The 15,349-nt window shown below is 38.0% G+C and overlaps 1 protein-coding gene across 1 annotated transcript; it reads right to left on the bottom strand.

Annotated features, from left to right (window-relative positions):
* Positions 1–7,818: 7,818 nt before the first annotated feature.
* LOC146656888 (aspartate aminotransferase, cytoplasmic-like) lies at positions 7,819–14,438 on the bottom strand. Its single transcript, XM_085426869.1, has 8 exons — positions 14,264–14,438; positions 12,715–12,896; positions 12,369–12,492; positions 10,884–11,101; positions 10,618–10,768; positions 9,295–9,460; positions 8,971–9,113; positions 7,819–8,460 (listed from the first exon to the last, which is right to left on the bottom strand). Exons 1-8 carry the CDS (start codon positions 14,436–14,438, stop codon positions 8,321–8,323), a joined length of 1,299 nt encoding a protein of 432 aa, XP_085282995.1. The 3' UTR covers positions 7,819–8,320.
* Between the last annotated feature and the right edge of the window lie 911 nt (positions 14,439–15,349).

The raw sequence follows: 15,349 nt of genomic DNA on the forward strand, positions 1-15,349 counted from the left end.
TTTAATATAAGTTAAAGTAATAGTGTGGTTAGTTGTAACATCTGCGTTATTGTTACAACTAACCCAGACTGTTGCTGTTACAACTGACCCAGACTCCTATAGCCATGAACTAGCTAACATTACAGCCAACGGCTAAAACATTAGCACTAAAGACCTACACAGAATATATCCCCAACATAATTTAAGTTTGATGAGTTTAACTGCAAAGCAGATAATGCTATTAGAAATTGAAATAAAGTAGAAATACTTACTTTTTGGCATACAAATTACTTTTTTTTCATGTTAAATTGTCTGTGTTTGACAAAATGTGCTAATTTTTCACATGTGACAGCAGAACTGAATTGGGCATGTGCAGGATGAATCACATCATTTGAAACTTAGCCCTGATTGGAGAAATTGGAAGTGTTACAACTGACCCACGTTACAACTATCCCCGGTCTCTCCTACCTCTTTAGTAAACTATAGGGCAGCCTTTTTTTTGGTTCGGGATAGGAAAATACTATAAGCTAAAGGAGAATATTGCAGCCATCTTTGCCATCGTTTAACAATAACGGAGACTTTCAGAGCTGTTCAGACTGAACACTGCTTTAGTTTGATCATGTCAGATTCTAACACTTGCCTGGATTTATTAAAAGGCTTTACTGTGTCTTTTCATTGAATCAATAATGAACAGATGCTGTTTAGTCAAGCGCTATAGAGTGCACCATCCCAGAAGATTGTTTCTTGTGAGAGAAGAACAACTTAACATGCATGAATTTCTTTTCTTTCTTTAATTTTTTTTCTGTCATATACTAAAACTTGCTGATGAGTGACAACCATGTGACCTTTTTTGCACTAGCAGGAATGAACAGCATTAGAATCTGTCACTGTGTTCTGAGCTTCATGGGGACTGTGTAATTTTTAGACTACTTGTCTCCACGGCCACTGCCGGTGTGAAGAAATCAAAACTTCAGACCCTGAGCAATGAATAAGAAGAAGGTATGATGAGTCACTGTGGTGTTTCACCTACCTGCAGAATTATCAAATACTTCAACCTTCAAGTTCTTTGAAGGCTGAAGGACATTTGAAATGCAATTGCAGTTTGCATGCACTCATCATGGGCACGAATGTGATGGTAATTTGGGGCTTTTACGGATTTCTGTTCATTTTCCAGGTTGGAATGATTGTTCAGTAGACATCTTTAATGAATTTATTTTGGATTTTTACTTTTGACCCTGTGCGGGTCAAAAGTTTACATACAGGCTCAAATTTATACAGACATCCCCACTAACGTAGTTAAATGTCTTTTGGCAAGTTGCACCTCGCCCAGGCATTTTTGGAAGTCAACAAAATTCTAGTATAATTCTGGCTTGTTGGCAGAATTAATAGAGTCCATGTAAACTGGCTGGTTTCCTGGCACACACCTGGCTTTTAAGTATAGTCCACAAATCTTCAGTAGAGTCGAGGTTGGGGCTTTGGAGAGGCAATTCCAGACACTAAATTGTCTTAATGGGTTTTATAAACAGCTTCCCAGATCCTCGGTTTAAACAATTGCACTTAACTGCAGTTTATTCAGATTTGACATCATTTGGCCAAAGTTTGGAAAACACAAAACAAATTGTCACCCTGAAATAAGAAGAAATTGGTTAGGATGTTCAGGAACACCCGGGAACCACCAAGGCGCAAGCCAGCCACTAACCGGAAACTGCTGGAACACCGATGTCACTGTCCACAGTGAAGTGAGATAAAGCACGCACAAAAATAACGTTTCTGGAATAGCTCAACCCTTTTGAGAATTTGTGGACTATGCTTAAAGGCTTATATTAAACAATACAATTTCACAAATACCAGCTTGAAACTTAATTAATAATAAACTTTGAAAGAAAATGATAGCATCTGGCACCTGGCAGCTTTCATCTTAGATGAATCTAGTTCATAGGCAGTGGTTTTTGTCTGTGAATTAAGGTGATCTGACCTCAATGAGTTTCAGTTGTCTTATGCAAGCAGGCTGCATGATGAGTGTTTTTTACTGATAGACTCACTGATGCAGACACAATGAGGCTTTTACAGATCAGGTCACAACTAAACAGTAACACATGAGTCGGTGCTCAGTGATGATGTTTTTTAATTTACTGCAGCCCATTGAATGTTTTAGAGCGACACTGTTAAAATATTTCTGATAACATGCTAAAAACCTCCAGTTCACCTTTACAAATATCATCGTCTGACATTTCCTGATTTTAAAAAGCACCCAAATTAGATAATAATAAATATATAATGAACTGAAGAATACCAAAATTGAAAAGAAGCAAAAAGAGCAGGAAGGAAAACTAGAACAAGATGCATGACAAAACTAAACTTTAAAAAGCACAACAACAAAGTAGCAAACTACCGTACATGAAAGCAGAGACAGAGGAACACGAGCACAGAAGGCACAAGAAAATCAAGATGCTGAAAGCACTAAGAACACAACAAAACGAGCAAAACAACAGGACCATGACCAAAGTCCTCGGTTAAATTCTATAATTTGGACACTGGAGGTGTTAACAAATGCTTTTTCAGATAAACAATGAGGCTGTATTAGTAGTTACGCACTGATATGCATTAGTATGCACAGCAATTGAGTTTCAAACAACTCCTCTGCAAAATCAGGAGACTGATCTTTGTTTTTATCACCAACTTTTTTGACTCTTTGGAGTCACCTGTCTTTAAACAGGCCATACCCCCATCGTTACCTTTAAAAAATGATGTCAACTAATGCCAAGATTTTAAATGCTCACAATCTGCAGTTCATGGCTGTATTCACAATTTTTACTGTCAGGGACAATCACACATTTCAGATAATTTCTGTGTGATTCATTCTCCACTTGAAATTATTATTATTACTGCTTGACAGTTTGACAGTAACTGTCAGGCATTTATGTTTCAATTGTGTTTTGCTCTGGTTTTGTTTGATTTTGTTCATATTTGTTCAGTGTTCATGGGTCATAACTGATCAGTGATCATCCATACGTACACATTCAAGTGGACCTGAAGACCAGGTCAGCTGAAATTATTTAACCTGGAGGTCATGAAAGACTCTCCTGGGTCTGCTCAGTGATGACTTAAAGTTACTACTAATACAAAAGTCCAAGACTTTTCTATTTGACATGATTATCTTCACTAGATAATGGCAATTTTCTCTATTTTATGTCTCACCCAGAGAAACCCACAAGGATAATAATCAGTGTAATGTGCCAGCTCAGTAATCAGGCTTATCCTGGTGCAACAATATTGTTTGATAATACATATCAGGCCCATAATGAGTTCCTTTTGTAATACAAATGAACTGCACGTGTCTATAAAACAAAGCACAAACAGTGTAAGAGGGATTTACAGATGAATTTTTATATATAAATCTCCACTGTGACTCTGAATTGGATAAGGAAAAGATGGATGGTTGGATGAATCTGCATTCATAAATCACTTTGCAAACCTTTCATAAAGGTTGTCTTTCTATAAAGAAGCACCAATTAATGTTTTTTACTCTCTTAGACAAAAGGCAGGGCTGTCCAGGACAAACAATTAATAAATCCTGAAGTTCCACCTGTTAAAAACCTGAGTGATTTCTATTAAAAATTAGATGGAAGGAAAAAATACCTTCTTCTGTTTACTCTGTGCAACTGTCAGATTTACAGTAATGCTCTTTATTCAGGATTGTCTGGATAACTGCAAGCATACTATAACGATGCCTGTAACCTATTACTAACAAAAACCTGAAACCCCTGATAGGAGTAAATATCTGCAACACTGTGTACATGCAAAAATGGTCAGATACAACTCAAAGAGGTCTAGATAGGATTTAATGGCTCAGACTCTGTGATGGTGGTGCATGTTGATTATCCTCGCTGTTCTCTCAGGGTCACCGAAATGAAAAGAGCTAGCACACTGCCTCCATTAAATACCTTGTTGTAACCTGTTACTCAGAACTGAACAACACGCACAATAATGGCATATCTCACAAATGAAAATAGGGCCCCTGAGGATATAAAGTTAGTTGGATAAAAGCCATGTGTTTTCCTAAAAAAAGAGAAAAGAAAGAAAGAAAAAAAGACATGTTTTTCATAACCAAAGAAGAAAATACCACTCATTTCTAAGTGGAAATGTTTCTTAATTGAAGAAAAAGGAGATGCTTAAAAAAAAATCGAACCATGCCAGGTAGAGGACCCGAATGATCCAACATAAACACAGACACAATACAGAAAAATTCTCTTACCTGTAGCATTGAGAAAAGTAGTTGATATTTTACATTTCAATTTCACAAATGACAACAGCGCTTCTCAGAACACGATGTTAGTTGGATAAAAGCTCCTCATTTGTCTAATCTTATCTTTCTTGTTAGCAGTCGGATATCAATTCAGTTCTTAATCGCGCAGTCGTGTCCTGAGAGCAGTGGCCAAACAACCTTCAAGGTTGTTTGTGGTGCACAATGGTACATCAGAACCTATTGAGTGAAGTGCAGATGCTTGTCACAGCAGTCAGGGTTGTTCAGCCTTGGTGAATAATAAAGGCAGCTGAAATCTGCTGAGTCTACAGCATGTTTATCAGCACAATTCAGAGTATTTTGTCTGAATGATGTTCACAGTAGCTGCAGTGAATTCACGAAGCAGGAGTGCTTTCAGTAAATATGAAAGGTTAACCGTTAATCCACAAGCTCTCAATTAAGCCCTGCTGAGTGACTGGTGATCATATTATAGAACATAGTGTTGTTACTTACAGCATAAATTAAGCCACAGTAAAACATTGTACCATGTATGTTATAAAAACTAGAGTTTATAGATAAGTTAAAAGACCTTAAAAGAGATCTTAATTGTCCTTTATTAAAAAAAAAGTAACCAAAAATGTATGTTTGGGTGAAAAAAAGTGCCACAACAATTCAACTGTAAGTCACATATGATACCAAAATGATGGTCTTACAGCATAAGAATTACTTAATTGATTAGAATTATAGAGGCACTTTAATGTTATGGGGAAAACACTTCTGTGCTAACACAATAATAATTTCATTTTTAAGGATATGATAACATAATGAATGCCCATCTTGAAAAATTAGGTCTAAGGATGTGACATTATGACAGTTCGGGGATTTAGTGGGATATAGACTCGCACCACTACACATGCTTGAAGTTCATAAATAGATAAATATTCATAATTACCATTATGTTTAGTACCACTGTTGATACTGACAACTATAATGTAGCGAATGTTGCCAGACCATCTAGAATTTATTGTCTAGGGACTAAGTCTACATTGGAATTTGGGATCCTGAACAGATAAAAGTACAATCTCCAGTTATTTGTAAATAAAAAATGCCCTGGGGGAGAAGAAAAAAGGAAGAAGGAGAAAACAAAGTTGGTAAAACAGGGAGGGGGGTGTCAGGAAAGTTTCAAGCTGACTTAATTATTCACAAGGGGTCAAGCCTGCAGGTTGTTGTATGTTGCTGCGTGTTTGATTTGGCAGATTTACTTTATATCAGATGATCTTCCTGACACAGACCTGAAGGGAATTATGTGTCACCCAAGGCTTCAACTGGAGATCTTTCACTTTATGATTTTTGATTTTTAAACCCTAGCTCCAGCTCCCATGTTGCAGTATGATAAATATTTGTAAAATATCCTACCTTTTTATGCAGATGATACGCAGTAATATTTTCCTCTGATGATCAAAACCCCTGTTCACAAATTAATAAGCAGCATTGATTGACTGCTGGATATCTAGAAGCCTTTTAGAACTGGACAGAGACAAGGACATAGTCCAAAAAGTCTGCAAAAGTAAATTTGTTCATACTTACTATTCCTTCATCTGAAAACAGTGGATAAGGCAGGAAACCTGGCATTTTGTTTGACAAATTAATAAAGTCAACAAGCAAAGTAATCCTGTCCTTAGACAGCACAGCTTCTCATCTGCAATGAATATATGTATCCATCCTTCACATTATTGCCATCTTGTGGCCATGCTGTCGCTGAAAGCTGTGCTTGTTTCAATCTCACAGAAAACTGCAGCTATTTTGAGGGCGTGGCCATGTGCTGTTAACTAGTGGTGTGGGATACTGCATATTTTGGTATCGATCCGATACCAAGTAAATACGAGTCAGTGTCGCTGATACCGATACTTTTCAATAAACAAGCTGGATGCGTCATTGAACTGCTAAATCTCAATTAATTTTCATGACCTTAAGTGTTTTTGTGATGTTTCCTTTTTCAATATTAGCATTATTATTACTATGGCTGGCAGCGGGAGAGCTGCAGCCGTTGAATGTGGTGTTACAGCAACTGTGTGACTATTGTAAGAATAAATGATGCTGCGATGCATGAAAATGCCATCGGGTCTGCCGTGGTGGTTTACAGTTATCAATTTTTTATTTATTTATTTTTTAGAAAAATCTTTTTAAAAAAACCCCAGTAAACTAATTAAAACAAACAAGTACTGTTGAGAAACCATAATACAAAAGTTATAATTAAAATTCTCAACAGCAAAAACAACTGGTGAAAATATAATTGATATGTAAACAACTTAACAACCCCGAAAGTGTCTAAATCACGTCAGGTGACGGCATAACATCTAAACACGGGGGGGGGGAGTGTGCCTAAACTGCAGGTATATGAATGTAAACTAATGGGAGATCAGCATGTGAGGCAAGCTGCTGCCAGTCTGCTTTGACTGCTCTGGGATCAGTTACAATCTACGCTTCATACAGAAACACAGCTAGCATTAGCAAGTAAAACATCTTCAGTGATTCAGCATCGTTAGCTCTTGCTAACCACCTTGGCCAACAACAACTAACAATTTCTTTAGTACATTAGCACGGAAACCATGATGGGGAGAACAGCTCGGATCCTTTTCGGTCTAATAAAACTGATTAAAACAGTACATCTGTAACTTGCTCAGTGTCTATAATCCAATTAGACCTCTCAGGTCATCAGATGCACATCTTTTAACTATCCCAGAATTAGATCTCAGTGTGCTGAGGATGCTTAAAGTTGCTGTGTTCCTGTTCTTTGGAACGAGCTGTCTGCTGATCTGAGGTCAATGACAACCGTCTCACAGGTCTGTGTGTCAGCATTGATTTGTATTTCTCTGTAACATTTTATTATTATTGCCTTTACGTTATTGTAGACCTACGCAGGTTTTTAAGTGTACATGTAAAAACCTTTTAAACGTACATAAATAAAAGTGACACTGACATTGACGCTACACTATGGAGCCACTACTAAACAAAAAAAAAACATAATGATGACAAAAATGATCACCAGATTTTGTGTGATCTATTCTGTGGATTCACCCATTCAAGCACAGAAACATACAAAACCTGCTCAAACTAACGATACCTACACTGTATAATGGGGTTGTGTAAATTTTACCTCTTGGCCACATGTGATATGTACGCCTCAAATGGTGATGATGAGTTTCTGAGTGACTTAATTTATCAAAGAGTGCATTTTATCAAAAGTAAATCGATATATTTCATATTACCTCACTTATGATAATTGTAAAACTATGTTGGTTCTGTGCACCAGTGTATTCACATTTACCTTTGTCATGCAACTGTTAAGTAAGTAAGTAAGTAAGTAAGGCAATATTAGCCAAATTGTATGAGCTTGAGCTCCTAATATGTGTGAGAACAATTTTTTAAAGCCAAAAATCACAAATTATGATGGGGCACCATTAGGGTCCAAGGTTAGCAGTACATTGACTTTGAGGGTTAACAAAAATTTTATTTATCAATAACATTAGGTAAACACTTCATATCCAGACACTTTCATAATCATGTTCAGTTGAGAAGGCTATAAATCTAATATTTTTTCATTAAAGATGAACTGCTGCCAGCTGTCAGCTAGTAATTATGATTGAACTAAAGGCAAAAAGCTACCCTAGAAGTCCAAAACACACAAGGTCTGTCTAGCAGCTCTCGGTGACTAACTCTTTTTTATTTGTTTATGAATCTATTTTTTACTGAGGTGTAGAAACAATTTCTGCAAACATCTTCCATAAAAAGGAAAAAAAGTAATTTGTTTTCTACACTACCTTCTGTTCACATTCCGTATATGTAAAGTGAGAATATATAAATATACACCTCAATCAACTCTTAATGTAAACAGACTGAACAGGAAAATCACTCCACAGCTTCCAGCAGATCTCCTGATATGGCTGACCCAACAGAGCACTGGAAACATAAACATCCCTTTTTTAAGTAACATCATAATTACACTTAACTTAAAAAGGAACATTTTAATGAAACACTTGAAAGGTCCAAACTCATTGTGAAGCCCACAGAATTTGGATGCTGATAAAAGCTGCGTGGTCAGAGTGAAGAGGTCAGAGCCAAATGGATGGACTCGGCTATATAGTCCAGGTTGCGGCAGTTGATTGCGCTCACGTTTAGACATCCGCCGGGAAGCAGGTACACCCGTCTCCTGTTTGACAGAAATTCTACTTGCTCACCTAAAAAGGCCAAAAAACAGTCACAAAAAAGCAAAATCATGAAAGCTCATCAGTGTATCAACCTATGTTATTGTCATGTGAAGAAAAGCTCTGTTTAAAACATGAATGCTACATAAAATATATCTTCAGCAGTTAAGTTTTCAAGTTATATTTTTTGAACCAAACTAAAATCACAAACAGCAATTCAATGTAGACTGATCAGGGTTATGGCCTTCGTATAAGCCATATGTGTGCATAATGTGTGCGATTGAATAAGTGCATCAGACACTGATAAACTTTATGAATACATTAAAAAATTGTGTTGCAAATGCCAATTAGCTGTTTCAAAGGATCTTCCAGAGAATCGCGGCAAAGCAAGAGCTGAGAAAACTAATTATGAACATCAGACAGCATTTATGTTGTCCTTGTTCGAGGCTGATGCAGTGAATCATTTGTCCTTCTAGATTGTGAGAAACATAATTCTAAAAAAAAATTGAGAGGAGGGCTGAAACAGTGCTTTTCAGTTTTTACCATTTAACCCTGTGCAGCAAAAGAGTCCACCTTGTTGAGTCAGATGGTCCCAGCGACCAGGAGTTCCCAAAAGCCTCAGCTTCTCTCTTAAAATGGCTCTGATCAGCATACACCTTTCAACAATGTGCTTAACCTCTCCCTGCCTGGGGAACACAGTGAGAAAAATATATATATAATTCAATATCTGCACTATGAAAAATGAGGGTGGAAAGGGGCGTGTATGCATAACATCAAGAGACATACAACACATGTACTGATAAAACAGCAACAGCTAATGTCCGGGCCAAATTCTTCAAATGCCAGATCATTTGCAGCATGTCTCACCACTCAACAAGATGGGCTGAGTTACTGAGCACTGTGGTGACAACATGTGCTCCTCCTACGGATGGCCTGGCCCACAGTGATCTCACTATTTTGTCAGCCTGAGACCGCACGGGCAGCAGGACGGAGTTCTGCTTTAAGACGCACAGGAGGTGTCCAACAGCTTCACCTGGTGAAGGAAACAATATGAGCTCAACGTGAAGAAATCTACAGAATGTCCCAGCAGCAGTGAAGTAACGTTATGCTCTGCTGAAAAGAAATGCTTTGCATCAGTATACACCGCAAGCCTGTCAGGTTTTTCCATTTTTTCTGGTAAATATTCACTGGGTCACAAATGAAAGATTGCAAAGATGCTTTTGGATGCACATGAAGCAGGTTTAGTTGCCACTTTTTTGATTCTTTCTAACTTGTGTTTAAAAGATGAGCGCAGAAAAACAGCACATTTCATTTTCGACATTTCATCCCAGAGCCAATTACGAAGATCAGAGGAGCCCTTTCTAAAAACATGAACTCCCCTGGAAACATGATTTGCAAAAGACTCTAATGAGGACATATGCATTTTTATTTTTCACAGGTACTTTCAGCTGCTCCCTTATTTCCCAAGGGGTCGCCGCAGCAGATGGATCTGCAAGTTTGATTTAGCACAGATTTGAAACCGGATGCAACCCTCCCATTTATCTGAGCGTGGGACCGGCACAAGGAGTACACTAGCTTGTGACCCCCTGCGGCTGTTTTGTTTTTCTCCTCCCTCCTTCACATGTAAGCAAATGTGTTAACCTCTGCATTTTTATGTTTTAGTCAAATTATATTAAAACCAGAAATAAAGTTTAATGTTGCAAACAAGCGCCAACTCTCTCCAAGTGTGAAGGCTGCAAGTCCAACAACAGCAATTTTTTCCCTTTTTTGTTTCTTATTTATTTATATTCTTACTCACTTCTTCAACTCACACAACACGGAGAGGGTGCTCTTCTGACAGGTTAGGTGAAGAAAAAGTCAGGGAATGCAGCAACAATCCACAGTCCCTGGAGCACACTGGATAAATTTGATCTCATGCACTCAGCATAGTAAAGCTTGGCCTTTAAATATTTTTCCTCTCTATGGCTACTGAAGTCTGCCTTTTTCTGATGACGATTATGGTTCAAAGATAAGTAAAGAGGTGCTCTTGTCAATTACCTTGAGTCGGTTCATTCAGAAAAGAAAGAGTTCAAACTGACTTGTATCAGCTCCAGGCAGCGCAGTTGTTTTCTCACCGCAGAGTGCAGTGTTCGTTTGTGCAATAAGCACATTTTGATAGGTGTGGCCCCTTCAGTGCACATACGTTCTCACCATATAGTCCAAAGCAATGGGAAAATGACTGAGCGCAGAGAAGCTCCATTCCCAGCGATGCACAGTGCTGCACAGGCCAAGCATCACGCTCCATGTCTCCACAGCAGAGTGCCTGTGTAGGCAGCAAGAGGAAGGGGAAAAGTCTACGGCTCTGTTGAAAAACAGTGCCAGGAGAGCAAATTAAATTAAGTATGAGTGAAAAGCTGCTTGTCTGATAAAAATAATTTCAGCTTCTGTCGGAGAGCATAAATGCACAAGTTAGTTACCGTAATGAGCCGTGTAATCACAGCCCATTGACTCTGAGAGAGGTCTGCTCCGGTCGGGTAGTGGGCAGACGCTGACAGAACAACAACACTGTGCTCAGGAGCACTCTCCAAATCCTCCAGAAGCCTCTCCAAACAAATGCCCCGCTGCTTGTCATCCCAGTAATAATACTCACGGATCTCTTGGATCCCTGCTGCCTGGAAGATACCAGCCAATGAGTCTGCAGGGAGGATCAAGACAAAACATTATACTGGCTTATTAGATATAAAAGCAGTACCAACCCCTAAAGATCAATGACACTTTTGTCCGCAGCATGTACACTCACAAGAAAAGTATGTGAACCAGGATTTATGAATTAATTACTCAAAAAATGTGGTCTGATCTTCATCTAAGTAATAACTAGTGACCGATGGAGCCTAACTTAATCAGTGTAATACAAGGCAAGCAGTTTCATATCTTTATTAAACACAATGAGTAATCACTCACAGCTCAGACTGAAAAAAGTAAGGCTCGGTTCAGTAACTCGTGGACTCACTTATGGCAGCAAAAGTCGGGGGATTGCTGTAGAGGAATTTGGAACCAATTATCCTTACAAAAAGGTTTCAGGCCATGACACAGCCATTAAGTTGAATGAATTTTATGTCCTTTATTTATGCATCTGCTTTCAATCATTCTCCTGTAAAATTTGACCAGATTCCATTAAAGCTTACATTTTCAATTCTACTTCTGTGACAAAATTACACGGAAAATAATCAAATAACTTAAAAGTCAGCATTTTGGGAAGAAGTGTTTTATGAGTCTATGCTTAACGGCTGGGATGAGGTTTTGGTGTTGGAGTGTTCCTCCAAAGACAGCATATTTTGGCTCATCTGTCCATTGAACATTGTCGCAAGTGTTGTGGATCATCTTAGATGACTGTGGTTTTATGTTACCACCATTATTATTCACTATTTTTCTTATTTTTCACAATTAAATAAAGATATAAGTCACAGAGCTCCATGCGGGCATTTTTCTATGACAGATATTTATCTAATGATGTGGAATCCTTGACATTTTGTCTCCTTTATGTATTCATTTTCAAAATCTTGTGTTGCTATGGAAACAGCGCTGATTGTTTACAAGACATACTCTTTTGTAATTATTGGTGTGTGTATGTATATGTATATATATATATATATATATATATATATGTATATATATATATATGTATATATATATATATGTATATATATATATATATGTATATATATATATATATATATATATATATATATATATATATATATATATATATATATATATATATATATATATATATAAAATAAAGCCCTACACCCCGGCCCAGAAGAAGATACATAAGATTTGTTTTGAACTGTGTATTATGCAAGGCAACTTTAGAAGAGTCCAAAAATACAATTATGTAACTGGAAATGGGCATAATTGTTCCACTTTAAATGTTGTTCAGTAGAAGCGGTTTTTTTATTTACCATCACAGGGGGAAGAGAGGTAAACCGGGCCACACCAGTCAGCACTGAGATCGTACCAGCACCTCAAGAGTTCAGCTCCAAGACGAACAGCAGCAGTAAAACCAGGAGTTTGGACACCTAACACCTGCAGCGAAAGCCAGGAAATACCAGCAGCAGAGTTTTTTGATATAAATGATGTTTGCTTGCTGATCTTCTATTGATTTATTCTGCAGTTACTTATAGTAACTGCAAATAACGTCTTTCCGAGTAATGACGGTGCTGACTGACTGCATGATCAGTCCTAGTTTTTGTTTTGTGCAAAACGAGGTTCAAATGAGTTGAGCTGTCTGTGTGTAGCTGACATTACCTGGTTCTCCACTATAGCCCTAGAATGCTTCCCAAGGGCAACTTCTGTGGCTTTCCTGGTGAATTCTCTCAGTCCAAGAGAAGAGGGATACTCAGGATGAAGAGTGGGATCAGTGCTCAACTGCTGCTTTATTTTTCCAACCAGACGCAATTCAAAGGGTTTTCCCTCCTCGCTGTAATACTCTGCAAAAACATGTATTGCAAAGAACAGAATATATTTAATCTGACACAAAAATACAACGCACCCTCAGAGCCGAAAAACTGAAATTAAAATCCCTTTAATAATTGTGTTGCCTTCTAACAAGTGGCAACAAAGAGTTAAAATGTTTAAACAAGTGCAGTAGTATCTTAAGGTACAGATCATTTACTTGCAACATGCTCACGTAATTGTGGCCTTAGCAGCTATTGCACTGTATGCGTCAGCAAAGGCTGAGAAAATGAGGTACAAAGCGAGGCAAGAACTGAGTTTCTAGCAGCTATTTCAAGAAGGCTCACGCAGAGCTTCAGCTGCTCTCTATTAGGCTCAAAGTAGCTGATTAAAGTGGGAGCAAATGCAACCTCCAGGCTTTAAAAAGCCCCTTCAAACACCCACTGGTACAATCTCATGAATGCTTCCTGTTTTTAGCATTGACACAAAATATAAATGTTAAAGGCCATGACTGGCAATTAATGATTTTACTGAAAATCTTAATGTACTGCTCACCGGGCTTTCTATAAAGATATGAGTATACAGTGTCTGATGCACTGAATATCTTCTTCGGTGTATCTTATTACATTGAATAAGATACTGACTGGTGACCGGCGAACCAGTCCTCTGCTCAGATTAGAATCTGAGGAGGCTACACGGTGTATATAGCAGTATTTTTCTTTCTGCTCACATATTGCCTGCCATAATGCGGCTCACGTATTTCCAGCTACATTGCAGAACTGTGGAGGCACATTACATTATATGTGCAATAAAGCAAGCCTGTAACAAAAAACAAAACAAAAACAACAAAAATAATAATAATAAAAGCACCTATATTAGCATATGTTGTCTGTGTTAAATTATAACAGATGTACTTCACTAAATTCACATTTAAAAATCAAACTGCACTTTGTGGATAAAAGTTATATATCTAAGTTTATTTATTTAAAAAGTAAGTATAAGTAAGTAAATATGTCATACAATGTCTGCATCTTTGATCTTCACATCTGTCGATAGCTGTTGTCTATATTAATGTAAGTTTGCTAAGTTTGGATCTGACTCATGAGATCATCAGTGCATTTGAGTAAAGTGTACGTTTGTAGTTAATGTAGTTACCACTAGAATAGTGGTTTAAAAAAACCTGCGGTATTTTTTTTAGGGGGGGGGGAGGAGAGATTACTAACTACATAGAGATGACATAAGCATTTTTTAAAATTACATTAAAATTAAATTTGAAGTTGCACAACATTGTTTCTGTTTGAGTTATATTATCTATCTATCTATCTATCTATCTATCTATCTATCTATCTATCTATCTATCTATCTATCTATCTATCTATCTCTATAACGTGATAAGACTCACCTCTGCCTGCCAGATCAACTTTCCTGGCCTGGGTATCTCTGGCGAAGGCGGATAACAACCTTGTTTCGGGACTCACTGGTGCGTTGAGCGTATTGGTAAACAGTGGGCATTGACCTCCTAGGTCTCCATTTTGGCTGACCCCTTTTTCATCAGGGCTGCTGCCGGGTCGGCTCATCTCGGAGGCGGTCAGACAACTCAGACCGGCGGGAGCTGCGAACCTTTTGTTTGGGCACTGTTGCCAAGCTACAGCACATATTTGGATTCTGTGGCCCAGGCAACGGGGATGGATGAGTTTTGTCGCTCCCTAATGTGTGGCTCCGGTGAGTTTACTTTTGCCCTGACGGTAAGCCATCAAAGCCACTGGAAAAAGAAAGGATGAGCTATTATCAGTGAAGACCCAGATGCATCTTTAGCTTCTAACACCGACAACACGCTAGTCTAAAGCTCAGCTTTGTGTCCTTATTAAGGCTTGTTTGGGAGCTTGGCCCGTAGCCGCCATAAATTAGCCCTATTGCAATACACAAAAAAAAAAAAAAAAAAAAAAAACACGAAGAAGTAAGCAAGAGGCTTGCTCATTAATTGTACAAGAGTGTTCTGTGTCGGTCATATATATCTGCAGATGAGGCTATTTCCTGCATCCATGGCTTCCACTCATCCATTTCTTATATGTTTACTCAAATGCATTCATTTGATGACATTTATCCCACTATCATTTTCACAGATCAGACTAGTCTTAATGGTGGAGTTCATGTGTAATGTGAATTCATGAGAAATTAAAGTTCCATGTACAATTTTCCTCCTTGGAAACCAACTGAAATCCAGCGTGCAGTGTAAATCTCTTCAGGCTATTACTGTGCTCCTGCATAATACTGCTGGGAAATAGTGGTTTCCTTCCAGGCAGCGAACTAAGGAAAGAAAGCCATTTCCAGGGGATAAAGAGGTAGCAGTGAATATTGCATTAAATGAAATTGCAGAATCAAAGTAAACATCTGATGGAGGTGATAAGTGAGCCTGGCTTTGTAGTTCACTTTATGAAGCTGGAAATCACAGATAACTGCACTAGATGGCAGTAGATGGCCAAATCAG

This window comes from Rhamphochromis longiceps, linkage group LG12, assembly GCF_057381845.1.
Source record: "Rhamphochromis longiceps isolate RC_006_pf linkage group LG12, R_longiceps_female_GT1.1, whole genome shotgun sequence".
NCBI lineage: Eukaryota > Metazoa > Chordata > Actinopteri > Cichliformes > Cichlidae > Rhamphochromis > Rhamphochromis longiceps.

What these genes read in the sequence shown, in the direction of transcription:
- LOC146656888 (XM_085426869.1), bottom strand. Translation starts at nt 14,438, where the DNA reads ATGAGCCGACCCGGCAGCAGCCCTGATGAAAAAGGGGTCAGCCAAAAT. An exon ending in CCATTGCTTTGGACTATATG is followed by an intron (nt 9,461 to 10,617) that starts GTGAGAACGTAT and finishes TTCCTTCACCAG; the next exon opens with GTGAAGCTGTTGGACACCTC. An exon ending in TCAGCCCATCTTGTTGAGTG is followed by an intron (nt 9,114 to 9,294) that starts GTGAGACATGCT and finishes TGTGTTCCCCAG; the next exon opens with GCAGGGAGAGGTTAAGCACA.